This window comes from Pundamilia nyererei, unplaced genomic scaffold (assembly GCF_000239375.1).
Source record: "Pundamilia nyererei isolate P.nyererei 1_Seehausen unplaced genomic scaffold, PunNye1.0 scaffold00011, whole genome shotgun sequence".
In the NCBI taxonomy this organism is placed as follows: Eukaryota; Metazoa; Chordata; class Actinopteri; order Cichliformes; family Cichlidae; genus Pundamilia; species Pundamilia nyererei.
Genome location: NW_005187412.1, coordinates 5,748,289 through 5,763,659, shown reverse-complemented (window position 1 = coordinate 5,763,659; position 15,371 = coordinate 5,748,289). Strand labels below are relative to the sequence as shown.

At 41.8% G+C, this 15,371-nt stretch overlaps 1 protein-coding gene across 5 annotated transcripts in view; it reads right to left on the bottom strand.

The window, feature by feature from the left end:
- The window catches only part of sox6 (SRY-box transcription factor 6), a 129,825-nt gene that overhangs the window by 63,204 nt on the left and 51,250 nt on the right, over nt 1-15,371 (bottom strand). For all 5 annotated transcript variants that reach the window (XM_013908547.1, XM_005724307.1, XM_005724308.1 and 2 more), the window contains one exon: nt 1,406-1,495. In XM_013908547.1, the coding sequence (XP_013764001.1) occupies nt 1,406-1,495 (90 nt within the window). The remainder of the gene's footprint in view (nt 1-1,405; nt 1,496-15,371) is intronic.

Genomic DNA, 15,371 nt, shown 5'->3' with positions numbered 1-15,371 from the left:
AGACATCAAACGCAGAGAGAGAGACATTTGTAAGGGTGAGCACAAAGCAGCCCTTTGAAATGTCTACAGTCATATGAAATGGCATGCTAATTAAAAATCTAAGGCTGCCTCTGTGATAGGAGAAGCATTTATATTTGTAACTGTGGTGTAAAGACTGTCTCCATAACTCATCAACAGACAGAGGCCATAATGTTTATTATCAGGCTCCCTACCTGTTTACAGACCACCAAGTAACCTTCCTTTTCCCATTCATCAAACAGAAAAAATGCCCTGCCTGTAATTTAACAGACCAGCTTTCAAAAGGCTAAATCATTTTAAACATTTTACCCCATGCACTTTGATCTCCACTGACACACAGTGTACTAGCACAGGTACAATGAATCGAGTTTAGCAAGCAACGATTTATCCATCACTTCATTAAGGTTATTGCTAATGAATATACTTATTAGAACATTCATCTGCTTTTTTTAACCTTTCTGTGCAGGTGGAGAAATTTAAATTAATCATTAAAGTTGAACGCTTCTGATATTTCCCATTTATGTTTTATGAAAAGAAACAATTATCAATATAACCTGTACCTTAATAAACTACGGCCCCCTTGTTTGTGAATTGTTTCCATGAAATGTTAATTAAAACGCTAGGTGCACTGATATAATATTATCTAAAGGGTTTCCAAGAAATTAAAGCAAGCCGCTAGAAGTTCTTAGTTGAAGGGATTTACTGGGAGCCACTGGCAGCCCAGTGTCAGCAGCCAGCTGGTATTGTGCTTCCCTGTGCTGTATAAACACAGCAGCTCGCTGTAACAGTCAGTGCTAAGGACTGAGCAGCTGCCCTGCCCATCCTCAGCCCACCTTCACGCTGTCATAAACAGAGATTTTGGGGGAGTGCTGAGTTGCTCTTTGCTGTGGTGCTCTCGATAGGCTGCACGGGGCGTTCACTGTCAGCGTCAAGGCATTCCACTCAAACGCAAGCTCACCGAGGAGACGACTCTGCGCGTCTCCGCACCCTCTCCTCTCCAAGCCGCTTCTCCCCTTTCAGCTCAGCCGTGGTCTGTTTACATCAAGCACACTTTGGGTTCAACAATTACCAGAGCAGCATGAACGCACCGCATGTGCCAGAGCAGAGCAGCGAGGCTCAGGGCCGTCTGAAGGGACAACAACAATAAACTGCTGACAAGCAAAGAGAGCCTTCGACTGAGGCTAAATGGGCTGGAATTTTGAAGAAAAGCACTTTGGACAGAGTTGGGCATTCCAACAAAAGATAAGGGAGGAGAGAAATGAATGAGGAGGGCAGCCAAAGGCCTTTGTTTCATTTCAAAGTACAAGGCTTTTTCTGATATTAAACAGCACATATACTATGTAAGTCTGATAGGAATGAGGAACTCACGGGGTACTTCTATTCATACCTTTTACTTCTGCCAGCAGTTCACTTGTGTTGAGCCTCTCCATCTTCTCTTTCCAGTCTTTAGAAAGAAGTTTCTCCATGCACGAGGATTCTAAAAAAAGAAAAATTAGAAGGGAAATTTAAAGCCATTTGTAATATTTGACGTTTTTATGTATGTAATATTGTGCAAAGTATATAGTTTCGCTTTTCATAATTTTGTAGATGTCATAAATCCATATACTTAAATGAAAAGATGGTGAATCAGACGAAAGAGAGGTGTTTTATTTGATGGCATTGCGCGGGAAACATTAAAAAGAGACTCCGTCCGACAGCTGAGAGATGAGCTAGGGGTGGAGTGAGAAGGGAAGCAGGCATTGTGGGACTACCATAAGGGCAGAGACACACATTAAACGGGAGGCAAAGAGTTAGACTGGGTACGTCCAAACGTTCACATAGCTGCCAATGATGAAAACAATTAACATTTGTCCAGCAGACAATGAATCAGAGAAGGAATGGCTGCAATCTGCCATGCTGTCGCTGGTGTAGCTGATAAAGAACATACTGGGCTGGCTGACCTAGGCCTCCACCATCTCTGCGGTGCTTCGGGTTCAGCCTGTTCCCATCAAACAACAGTAGAGCAACCCTCCACTCTGAGCCTGCCTCTAATCTGAACCAGAGCAACACATCCAGTCCTATTGAATTATGCCTTTTAAAGCCGCAGCCTCGGTGCAATTCTTTGAGTATTTTGAGTGAAATATGAAAATAAATTTTACTGACTTATAATTAAAATAAGTTTTATAGAGATTGCATTTATAGATAGATTTTTGCAAATTGTATAATTAATATGGAGCAACATTTAAAGCTGCAAAGCTGCGGAACTCCATAATGAATAGTCTTACAAGCATATAACAGTGGATCATTCACAAACATACTTCTGGCAACACACAGGCAGAATTTATGGTGTTTTGTTTTACATAATGCAACGGAGGAGGAGTGAAGACTGAGAAAGCCCTGTCACGTGAAACATCTGGATTCTTCCAGTTTTACCACTATCATCCTTGGGATCAGAGGAGATTTATACAGTTGAGGATGTATACAAATGTTGCTTCCTTTTATCCTTCTGTATCATCTCTCGCCCGCTTCCACAAACCAAACACTGTTGCTCCTTCTGACAAACACACTGAGTTCAGAGGATCTGGGAGTAACAGGGGGTCAGTAGTTGTTGTGGCCTTGTTTAAGGGTGGCTTTCAGCGAGATCAAGCAGAGTCACCATTTTGTTTGATTGGCCACTTCCTCCAATGTGATGGGGGTCGACAGGACATCTTCAGCTCGGGGTCATTATAACATTACTTCTGCTTTATTGACTTTCCAATTCCCAACTCACAGTTTGTGCCCTTGACCCTAAGAGAGGGAGTCAGAAAAGCCTATGTGTTTTGTGTGTGCTTGTGTGTGTTAACTCCCTGCGTGGCACAAAGATCACAGATCTTAAAACAGGGTGTTAAGGGCAGGGGGAGTAGCGGAGCTCAGCTTTTCTTCCCTGCTTCTCACCCCTGGGTGAGAGGGCTTCCTCTCCCAGAACAACAAACTCCCTTCAAATCATAATCTCCTGTCAGACACAGCAACACCGGCGCTTGACATTTTCCCCCTGAAGCACAGACATATTTCAAAAAATGGTAAAAAGGGGAATTAAACAAACACGTCGAACATATGCTAATAAGCAAACATATGCTCTCTCGCTCTCTTTCTCTCTCACACACACACAAACACACTCACTTTCATCACAGATGCTTCTCCAGCACTTGATCATTAAGGAATGCACCAACAGTTGGAGATAATGTGGTGCCAGCTTCCATTCTACTCCAGTCCTCCCCCTCCCTTCCACCTCCCTCCCAGGAGAGCTGCCGCTCCCTTACTTCTCTATCCCCTCTGCCGGGCCAGACACGACCTGCCAAGTCCTCCAACAGGAGAAACTACAGCTGGAATGCACTGCTGTCCTCCCTACCTTCCACCTGGGAAAGGTGAATAATGACCTGGATTAGTCCATAAAATAACTCTCAAACACCTTTCAGTGTTCAAAGTGTGAACAAAACAGGCAACCAAAAATGGATTTGGTAAAAGAAGAAAAACTTTTTGCGCAGGCGTGCTCGAGGACAGCAGTAAATGAGTCAGATGTCTGGCTTTTTTCAAAGCACCCGTCCACGGCCTATTTTCCTGAAGAATTTAGATTAATCCGAGGAATGCTACTTCAGTTTCTAAAATGTCTTTCTGTTTTCCCAGGAGAAATTATAGATGCCAATGAAAACACTGGTTACCATCAACATACTAATTACTGTCAGCTTATGACAGGGTGTCAAAATTGATACACAGTGTATTCACCATAAAATAACAGATTATTTGTAATACAAGATTCACGCTTAACTCCTGATTGCTTTTTTTAAATACATACTCAGATGTTCTGAAAGGAAAAGTGGTAAACTTGTGAAGTTTTTCGTGTTTGGAAGACTTTGCTGCTCTTGTCCTTTCAAAGTAGGACATAACATACTAGGGAATTAGCTTAAACAAGAGAAGAGTCCAGCGAGTTTATTTTTATTTTCCTATGGGGGCTCTTAAATCTCTCACCCACCCCCACCCCATCCATTTTTTCTCTCCCCCTCTTGAGATAAAATGCTCTGTGGCTGGGGAGCAGGCCATTCAGCTGGGATGAGAATGGAATGAAAACAATAGCCCTTATCAGGCTCTTATTTACATTTTCCCAGCGTCCCTGCAGTAGACAGCTTGGCTTGTCACCAAGCCCAGATCGCCCCACTGGACCCAGACCAACTTCCTCCAGCCCCAGCGATTCCAGTGGTCCCTATGGACCCTTGGCACAGGCCCCCACCGCTCTGCAGCTAGCACAGATAGCAACATACAAGACAAAACTACTGGAGTGTGTGTGTCCAAGATGTGTTCCCAGTGAGAGGGGAATGGTTTCTTGACTACTAAGCCTGTCTGGGTCTCATTGTCTGGGGCTGGTGCTATATAGCTGGAAAAATGCCCTGAACTCTTTCCCAATTTTATTTTGCCAAAATGGCACACAGAAGAAAGCGAATAGTCATTAACACTGCCAAATTCAATATGTTTAGCTCCTATCAGGGGTGTCATCTCTACTATACAGCTCTTCTATGCAAGCATTGTGTGATCTTATTGATGTGGCTGAACAGGCACAGGGATTGAGACACACAGAGCTGCGATGATTGGGATAGATTAGGCTACATTTTTTTAAACTGTATTAAAAACAAACCTTAATGATCCTCATAAATCTTAACAGAAGAATGTTTCTAGGATGATGTGACATAAACAAAGCTTTCAGCACCTGGCAGTCAGTGGTGCCAGAATATCATGTTCAGTATAAACCACAGAAGCTAAAAGACAGGTTACTACTATCTGTCCTGATACCGACTGACTCCCTGACAGTCTTGAAGAAAAATACTGATATTCCTGCTATTTGTCTGTCTTTCCCTGACGTATTTCGACCTCTCTTTCAGCACTTTCTCCACTCTTTTAAGGAAAAAGAGACCAATCCCAAATTTGTTTTGTTTTTTCTCAGATTTGGAAAAAGAGAAGACAGAAGAAAATTTTTGCTAATTAATCTTTTTATTGCTGCTGTAGACAGAAAAAGTCAAGTTACCAAGTGGTACATCAAACCAACTAAAAAAATGCAGTCACAAACACATCAGATACTGTCACACTGGAATTAAATTGGACAGCAATAAACTAGATCTTAAAAATTAATGATATGGTACGGAGCCCCGCAGGGGACATGGGAGAAAAAAAAATCAAGACGGACTTTTGCGAGATCTCGCAAAACTAACTCGGGATCTCGCAAGACTTTTGCGAGATCTCGCAAAACAAACTCGGGATCTCGCAAAACTTTTGCGAGATCTCGCAAAAGTTATAGCCGCATTCTTCCCATTAGCTCGAAGCTAACGGGAGGTCGAGACCTACTACAGCTGGGAGGAACACTGCTTTCCCGGCACATCGTGCCTCGACCTCCCGGTCGGCTTCGGGCTGGCGTCCGAAGAATGCGGCTAAACGTTTTGCGAGATCCCGAGTTTGTTTTGTGAGATCTCGCAAAAGTTTTGCGAGATCCCGAGTTAGTTTTTCGAGATCTCGCAAAAGTTTTGCAAGATCCCGAGTTAGTTTTGCGAGATCTCGCAAAAGTTTTGCGAGATCTCGCAAAAGTCCGTCTTAATTTTTTTTTCTCCCATGTCCCCTGCGGGGCTCCGTAATATGGAGCTATGGAGTACACTGTGTATATTAAAGTGAGTACTCCACCACAGCTTGGGTTAAAAAAAAGCCCATCTCAGTTCTTGTTTTTTTTTTGTTTTTTTAATATTATCCTTTACAATCCCTAAAAAGTTGAATATAATAAAGTTTTTGATGCAAGAAAACACGTCGTCATGTTTCAAAAGACCACGGATACCTCAAAGCACAAGAATGGTTTGTTACAACATGAAGCGATGGGTGTTTTATTACTCTGTGTTGTCAGCAATGAAAAGGTTTCAACTGCCTGCCACCACAGTTTGAGCTGCTCTGTGAGCTTCATTCTCCTGGGAGAAAGATGATACTTTTGTTTGAGTGTTTGTTGTGTTGAAAAGCTGTTGGCAGAGTAGAGAGGGCTATCTAGGAGGGTCAAATTAGCTATAAGTCATGGATAAGAAACTAGGAGGACCTCCCCTTTAGCATTGGCCTTGTATATCAGTTGTCTCAGCCTCAAGGGGAAACGTGTAATTACCAAATCAATGATCAGCTGACACTGACCGTATAAATAATTTCCTCCCCACAATGGAGAGGATGAGACAGTGAGGCAAATAGGGAAACAATTTAGCATTTGCAGTGAGGGGTGGATGGACAGAGGAAAACGAGTAGGTTTTATACAATTTGGCTTAATCCAATTATAGTCAAATTCCACCTATCAATTCGTCCATCCATGCATCCATGCATCCTCACTTAAACAAAACTGACAAGTTTAAAAAAAAAAAAGAGTGAGTCAAAAGTAAATTTCACATAAAACTATACCATAATTGTAACCTAGTGATGATTGGTGCTTTCTAGGCATCCCATAAAGTTCAAAGGTCCAATAAAGCAGTGGGGTGAGGAATATCCACTAATGTTTTGATTGAAAATTACACAAATCACTGTTATTTTACAGAGGATTATAGAGCCATAAATTATCCATAAATGATTATGATGATATTAGCACATTTGATTTACTTCATTGTGTCGACTTTATCGTATGATTGCACATGCAAAAAATATCTGGGCAAATTCTTAAAAAAGAAAAAAAAACTGGAAGCATTTAAACAGCTTAAAAAAGGCTGTCACATTTGTTACATTCCTACTTTTAGTGTTAGACACAGTATAATCCTTTGATTCAGGCATAGATTCTGTCTCAGAAATAAAGCTGCCAGAATCTCAGTTAGACAATGATAAGCTAACGTCTAATTTCCCATCCACTCCGCACTGCACGGGAAACAAATCAAAAGTCGAGATTGATAAAAATGAAAATGACTGTGACACACTCCAAGGAATCCTTTGAATATCTTAATCACAGACACACTAAAAACAAGACCCCATCATCAAACCAAATAAAACATAATAATTACAAGAGGCAGCCAGGGAAGTGAAATGCAGAGAGAAAACATGTTTTTGTCATTCAGCCGGTAGTCCCTGAGACAACAGCTGTTGGATGCTGCAAATACTCCTGAAGTCTCCATAATCATGCCGTTATTGAAGTGAGGACAAAAAGGGCACTAATTGCAAGGGAGCAATCGGAACGCAATAGGTTACACACCCGGGTGATGCTGCACAATGCAAACGCTAAAGAGGGAGCTGGGGTGGGTGGTGGTGGTGAGTGGCTGGGGAGGGGGGATCGGGAGGAGGGGTGCATTCTGAGCACAACACTGCGTTGTCGCTCATTTTCAGGCAATTACCTTTCCTCGTTGTCAACAGTTGTAATAACCTCTACCATTTCCAGAATACTCGTTGGTTCTGTTGAATAATTCTGTCTTTTTATATGTAATTACGAGTGCCGGCATGCGTAAATAAAAAGGTCCGGCTCCTTGAGACATGGCGCTGTATTGTGGAGCACCTGCACCTCGTGGTGGGCTTTCTTTAACTGACACCTAATCATTATTCCACTTGGTGAACATTTCTGTTAGTCACTATTACACTATCCTATTTGGTCATGTAAATAGTTGCTATAAATATAACATAGGGTAACCGAGACGAGGTTGGGAAAGAAAGCATATGTCCTGTGTTTTATGTCCTTTTTCCTTTCCATCGTGTTTTCCCTACTTCTTAGCTGTAGCAATGCAAAAGTCAGCTTTTAGTCTCTCTCGCTGTCTTTTCTTTCCTTTTTATTTGATAACTTTAAGGTCTTTCAATAATTTGGCATTTTACGCTTTGCAGATGCTGAGTTCAGGGAATGGATTAGCAGTGTTAGTATACAGCAGTTCCCACAGAATGCACTTCAGTCATAGTCATCCTGTTATCAAGTGAATGATTCAAAATTAAATGTGGGCTGAAATGCTTTGACAACCACAGACCAAAGCTGTTACTACCTTGCAGTTTTGGACACTAACTCATCCCTTTCCCCTGTTTTTTTATCGCCACTGACCAGCGTGTTAATCCCACACAGTTGACCTGCCTATTCTAAGAAACAGTACACACACACCCAGCACAATGACCTCTCTAAATAGGACACGTGTCTATCAAGCATATATGAATTAACCATCCCCAAGAGGCTTCACCTCCTGAGCTGAGCAGCATGTGACCTCTCCCAATCCATTTTACTGCGGCACTCTGTGGCAATCAGGCTTGAATTATTAAAGTGAGCAGTGAGCAATGATCAATTCATTGAGGCCCTTGCTCGCAGACTGCCCGGCCGTACTTCAGCAGAAATGACATTGAGAACACTTGAGTATGCTTCCAGACAATGCACATAAATGTGAAATATGCCAGACCCAATATGTCAATAATCATAACTGTACAGGCTGAGGCCATGTCCGGGTTAATCCTACGGAAATGATGTTGGGTGACTGTGAGGTGAGCAGGTTTCACAAATACGTGGCCTTTCTTGACCGAAAGAGGGGAGAAGTGGCTGATACACACAGACAAGAGCTGTGCAGAAGGCCGGTGGCGTTGCTGCTTCTGAATAATCTTACATACAGTAGCCTGAATAAACACTACCAAAAGAACTGGAGGACTTAAACAGGGTAGGGGCCAGAAAATTCAGTTAATTGTAGTCTTACCTCCTTCTTTTTACACAAATTAGAGAGGAGAAAAACAACAGCAAAGAAGTTAAAAGAGAGAGGAAGATTGCACGCAAGTATGCAACTCAAGGAACCTGGAAGTAGGAGTAGGGCAAGGAAAAAAAAATAATCAAAACTTCGCGAGGAGGAGATGAGGAGCCAAGATAAACCAGTACTCAGAGCCCCCAAAACTGCAATCTCCCCTTAAGCCGGAGAGTGGCAGCTGGCAGAACAGCTGGTGAATAGGATTAATGTCAGAAGAATGAAATAAAACTCAACATATGTCCGAGCCTGAGGTGTTGGGGCTGTGCGTGATTGTGCCCCCGATGGATGCCATGTGTGCAGCTGGAAGGAGCTGCTGTGCTGCTCTGCTTTCTACCCCACAAGGTCACTTTTAAGAACTAGGACCATTAAATGGTTGAATGGCAAAATGAACTTTTCATTTCCTCTCCTCTCTGCTCCTTTGCTTTGAAGTCTCTATTAAGGCGGCAGAGGGATTCTATTGAGCACCGCTATCAATACAATGCACTCTAAAATTCGTCAGAGAAAGAAACAATTGCTGCTTTGATTGAATTAAGAGAGACCAAATAGGGCACGGTAAAAGAATCAGACAAGGTTAAAGTGAAATGGAGGTTTTATTAAGATGGAACAAAATAAAACACAATTTATTCATCCAATGTCCTTCTTTACACAATTTCTGACTTGAGGAAAAAAATACTTTTATTAAGTAAGATGCCTTAAAATTTCTTTGCTGCAAAATGAGCTCATTTATTTGTTAGCAGGATAACAATAGTGCAGAAAGGCACAAAAGCGAGGGAGTACAGGAGGAAAATGGAAAAAGTAAATCAGTTGTGATTGAGTGTGAGTGTGTTTGGTTTACTAGAAAGAAAAAGTGGACTTTACTTTTGGAGTCGAAGACGATGCTGATTAAGGGATCAGCACTTGGGAACATGAACATTACAAGAAGAAATATGTAGACTAAATTTCAAATTATAATTTCCATTTGATGTTGGTAATCATTACGGTCCACACACTGTAATAAATTATAATAATTTCATACAAAAATCAAATTACTGGGTACCTTGCATTGGAGAGAGTTTTTTGGGGGGGTACCATTTAACTGTCAGATATAAACTTGCCTGCTAATCAATGCCCGAAAACATTCACATTTATTCATCTATGTTAAATTAATAGATGTGGGAAGACCACGTGTAGTACTGTGATCATGGCGGTTCAGTGTTGATTTGGTAAATTAATGGGTGTCTGAATATACAAGGACAAAAAGAGACTAATGGGATTCACATGAATGCGTTACAGTTTGCAGGGAAACCAAGTGTCTGCCACTGCACAGACAGTGGACAACAACCACGGTACTCCTCAAACACTTCAAAGATATTCAAAAAGAAGCAACCTCTATATAAGTGTTCTGGGTAATATACTGCTTTATACATAATACAACACACTGTGAATGTGTCATTTTGTGTGTCTTGCTCATTTTACTTTAAGCAAACAATGTGTTTGGGGGGGATGGGTGGCTGCAGCGGGTGGTGGATATGGTTGTTGGAGGCGATCTGAACTCACAGTGAGGGAATTATTAATTTCCACTTCTCAGTTCAGGTTTTTTATCCCCAAATAGCAATTAAAGTTGTTTATTTAATCACATAACCAACTTTGTTTACGAAGATGCCAGAGTTCAGGATGTACAGATACAGCTTACTGGACTGTAAGACCAAAGGTCACTATTTTTAGATTATGTTTTAAGCTCTCTGAGAAAAAAAGAGATGCCTGCACCCCACAAAAATCCCCTTTTTTCCTTTAAAAAAAAGTCTGACGTTCTAGGTCTTTTTAAAAATTAGATCAATGTAACTGATGAACAATTAAAATACACTAAAAAAATGTACAGTCAAACCGCCAGTTGGAGAAATCATGAAGTTACCATAGCGCTTCTAAAGGTTAAGTATTCCAGCTCCTAGAAAGTCTCCATTCATTTCCCCTCGGTACATTGAGCTAAGTGTCTTAATGTGCAGCAACAATAGAAGTAATATGTATCTTTTCCCTTTTATTAATATGGGGTACAGAGCCAAACGGACTATAACATGCTGGCAAAGTACTTTTAAATAGTGATGACATTAGTCAGCTGACTGTGCATTAACACCCTTTGTAATGCAATAAAAAACAATTTCCGTTCATTTGTTCTGACATGTTCGTTACATCTCCCTGTGCGTGTAATATTATTGAGCAAGGAGAAAGAAAACAGCATTGTGTGGGAGGAAAAGATTGTTCCATCGCTGCTGATTAAATAATCTCTTTGTTCAGTACGCAGCACGTCAAAGTTTGATCTAATAAATTCACGTTTGCTTTTTTCCTTGGAGAAAACAATGCAAATATGTTAATAGGTTGCACATACACTAGTTGTCATGTTTGGCTGTGTCAAGGCGGATCTCTTAGCTGGATGGCTGACGTATTTCTGACTTACAGAACAAGTCTGAAATGTGCTCTGAAATCATTAGCAGGCAACAGAGGCCGTCTGTGCCCGGGGTGTAAGTTACACTCACACTATTTTGATCCTCGGTCAGATGACACCGATTCTTTGTCAAGTTATGTGTGGAGAATGCTTGGGAGCTGAATACCATAGCTAGGACAGCGATACTTAGCTGGCACACAGTTTTCCCAGTATAACCCAATTGCAGACGCACGCAAATGTGCACACACTGCAAGGTACACACGCCCTCACTCTGCCCCACATCCCACTGAGGAATAGCCCCTGTCCTTTCCATTTCTGATTACCGCAGCCCATCCTCCTCCAGTTTGCCACATATATGACCCTTATCATGTTCCTTTTCCTGCAAAACTGGCCTTTATTTCCCGCTTGTGTGCTTCATGATCCCGGGACAAATTTAGCACCTTTAATCACTCCTGTCCTCTTACGTATCAGCATCCCTGCTTTATTACAAAAACACTTGCGGCGCATAAAACATTCAGGCCATCACAAACTACAGCTGATTTTATCACCACGTCACTCATACACAGCACACTGATAAATCTAACAAGAAGCGTTTGTTCAAATTCTTCCAGACCTTTACCGCAGAAGCTGTGATGTCACTGATTGCATTTCTAGACTGTTTGTTAAAAATGCAATTGACGAGGCATACCTACAGCCAGCGTGTGGGTGTATGAGCATATAAGGACAAGCAAGCCTCTGTGCAACCCTGGCTGCGATTTGTCTCTCAGAGACACCCGTTTCCTCCTATCAAGGGGTTCCTGTGCAGCCAGTAAGCCAGGATCACAATGGGTGTTTTGTGCTGCATGGGTGCAGGGGGACATGCTCAACAGCTGAAACCCGGGAAGATGGCCCCTGGAATGCTTCACAGCAGTTGCTACTGTTGACTAATCGGAATATGAGAACTGGGGAAGGTGATCTTGAATGCGAAGAATGGCACATTGAAGAAGCAGCTGCTTGTTTTGTCATCTGAATGACCAAGACAGCAGAAAGGGTTCCCGTTTTAAAAGGGGCAACAAAATCTATATCTTAGCTTGTGTAAAGTGAAACCTGCACAGGCCTCCGTTGCCCTATGGGGATATGCCTGTGTTATGTGAAGGCTCTGTTTTGGAACAGATAGTAAATACATAATTCAGGAGTGGACCAGGCTCTCTGAGCTGCCTATTCCCATCATGAAGCCACTCCATTTAGCAGTGGGCTCTGATCTCAACCTGGCAGAGGAACAACTTTGTCACTGGAGGGTAAAAAAGGATTGAAGACAAAATTTACAGAAGGAGGAGGGAATGAGGTGCTCTGGACAGATAGGGGTGACAGAAGGGGAAAAAAAACACTGAAAAAAGACAGAACGGAGGAGTAAAATGGGGGGTGGGGAGATGGGATGGGAGGAAATACAGAAACCAGAGAAGAAGGAAGAAGATGGCAAAGTAAGAATAGGGAGGAGTGAAGAGCAGGGTAACCCTTTTTTGTGAAAGTTCACATGTCAGGCTGGCAGGCTGCTCGCGGCAAACAGCCGAAAAATCTATTTAACGTCTGCTTCACGGGGTGACAAGAGGGTTGATTGGCAGAGAGCAGAGAGCCACTTTTGATCATGTGTCCTAACAAGCGATTCCAGCTCATGTCTCCTCAGCCTGAACAGAGCTACATTACCTATTCAAACAAAAGTGACAGACCAGAGCACTGCTCCGCTGAGCTGGTGCACCACACCACAGGCCAACAGAGTGCAGACACACACACACACTTTCACACACACACACACACACACACACACACACGCACATATATACAGGAAGCACTCCCCCTGACATACAGTACTGGATGTAAGCATACACACAACTATCAAGTAATGACCCTTTGATCAAACAGACAACTTAAAAGAATTTGTTAAACTATTTTAAAAACAGTGAAAAAAAAACTTTGCAGAAGGTGGAAATAAGGCATACAGAGGAGATGCAGATTCTTGGCTAATCGTTACTTAACCTGTGTATGCTAACGCCAAGAGGGTCCCAGCTTTATATTGTCCAGCTGATGCTGCAACGAAAGGCGGCGTTGAGCTATGTGTGAAGAATGCCTCAAAATCTGCAACCAAGGCAACTGGGTTTCCAGCCCTCATTGCATATGCATAGAGTCAGAGGCTCATGCTCAGATCATTATAACAAAGATTCCTATTAATTAGGTGGGATAAAGCAGAACCAGATGACATGGCAGCTGGGATGAGACGAGAGGGGAGAAGGGCGGGAACTAAAAGAGGAGGGGAGAAAGTGCAGCAGTCTGTTTTTTGGGGGAGGTGTATTTTTGCCGGTATAATGTATATTACAGGTTATAGATATACACGAAAGAAGGAAAACCTTTAAAAAAAAAATTTTATGCTGCATTTAAAGAAAATGGGAATCAAAAAATGAGTCTGTTAATGCTGTCAAGCATCTGCAGCCAATTGCTGTTGAGTCTCCATGTAGAGTCAGAAGAGGTTGTGACACTGACAGGGGAAAGTGTTACAACAGAGTCAAGAGTTCATCAGTGCTAATCAGACCACAGGCTTAGAGCTGATCCTATTCTCTTCCAAAGCTTTCACCCATCCCTGAATCTCATTACACGCCGTGTTGTAATAGAGGATAATGACCTGGGGCTACTCACACAATGCTGATCGCTCCCCCCACACTCAACCTACTGCACAGTCATTATACAGTGATAATACACAATCTCGCCAGGGGGATTACACTTACAAATAGAGAAGAGGTGATAAAGGCAGAAGGTGAGGAAGACACGTCTATGTAGTGGCACTGAGCCACACACCGTTTGCACATATGACCAAACACAATCCTTCCAGCGGCACTCCCCACTGTGCTGCTCTATGTCACCGGCAAAGGTTCGGTAGGGGGAACTCTTTTCTTAGTAGAAGGATATTTAATTCCTTTCACCTCAGGATAAAAAGCAGTTGCAGTTTGGCTGGTGGTACGGCTTCCCTTTGCTGAACTAATTAGCCATGACTTTGTCAAAGGACTCCAGGTGTTGGCTGTTCTGCTAGTGCACCTAGTGTATCCACTCTTACTGTTCTTCAAAGGCTGCAGTCTTAGAATATCTGTCCATCTCAGTGTCTTGACACTTGTGTTATTGTTATGTTTTAGATAAAAGCTGCAGATTACATGTGAAACTATCCACTATCAAATATTCTCAGGTCACCCCCTTTTCCCAGTACGGTTTACTGAATAGAAGTCTAAGAACCGAGCCGAGCGTATTGTGATGCTGAACACTATGGCTTTTGTAGTCAGCAGTGGTAAAAACAGAGTAAAGCTCAAAGGTTGGTTTTTTTTTTTTATAAAATATATAGAATATTGATTTTTCTTTCAGCTTTCATTTAAAATAAAATATAATAAAAAGCAATATTTCTTAACTGCCCTAATACATGGAAATAAGCTGCTTGTGTTTTAATATTAGTCTTGGATGGACTGGCAAGGTTTCAACAAGTAGATAGTGAGCCTGGAAAATCCCTAAAAGGTAAAACGGGATGCTGAAACCCAATTACCCGTCCTTGTCTTGGGGACGATCATAAAGACTGTACACACAAGAGTTTCTGTGTTGACTTGCGCAGTATTGATTCATACTTTAGTGCATTATATAAAACTGCTCTAATTGCATGTGAATCAAATCAAGGTCACCTTGGGTTTTTATAATCAAGGCTATTTTTCTTTTTACCCTAATACTTTATACTGACATTTTTAACTCTTGACAAGTGCTGTCTGGAGACTTATCCATAAATAATGCATTTACAATACCTAGTAAATAAACATGGGGCACAATCGTTAGCCCTGCTGGCAACTGGGCCTGATAGAGCTTTTACAGCAAAGGTGACTATTCAGCTAAATGCAGTGCTCGCTGCTGGGAGGACATTTTCATTCATTAGCACAGTCACAAGCACTTAAAGCACTTTAAGGACCAGAAATGGAGAGTAAAGGTGGAAGGATAGAGAGGGTGAAAGGGTACAAATATACAGAGATGAAGGGATGAAGGAATAATAGCTAATACTGAACAGTGACTCTTTTTTTTTTTATTATTTGTATGTTTGAAAACAAAGAAATTATTTTCATGCATAGAGTGGATGAAGTCAAAAAATTACCATCTGTTATTTTAGGGGCTGTCTGTATACTTTCATTTCTACCCCAATAATTCATGTACTGTATTTTTAGGTTTTGTTAAGGCTT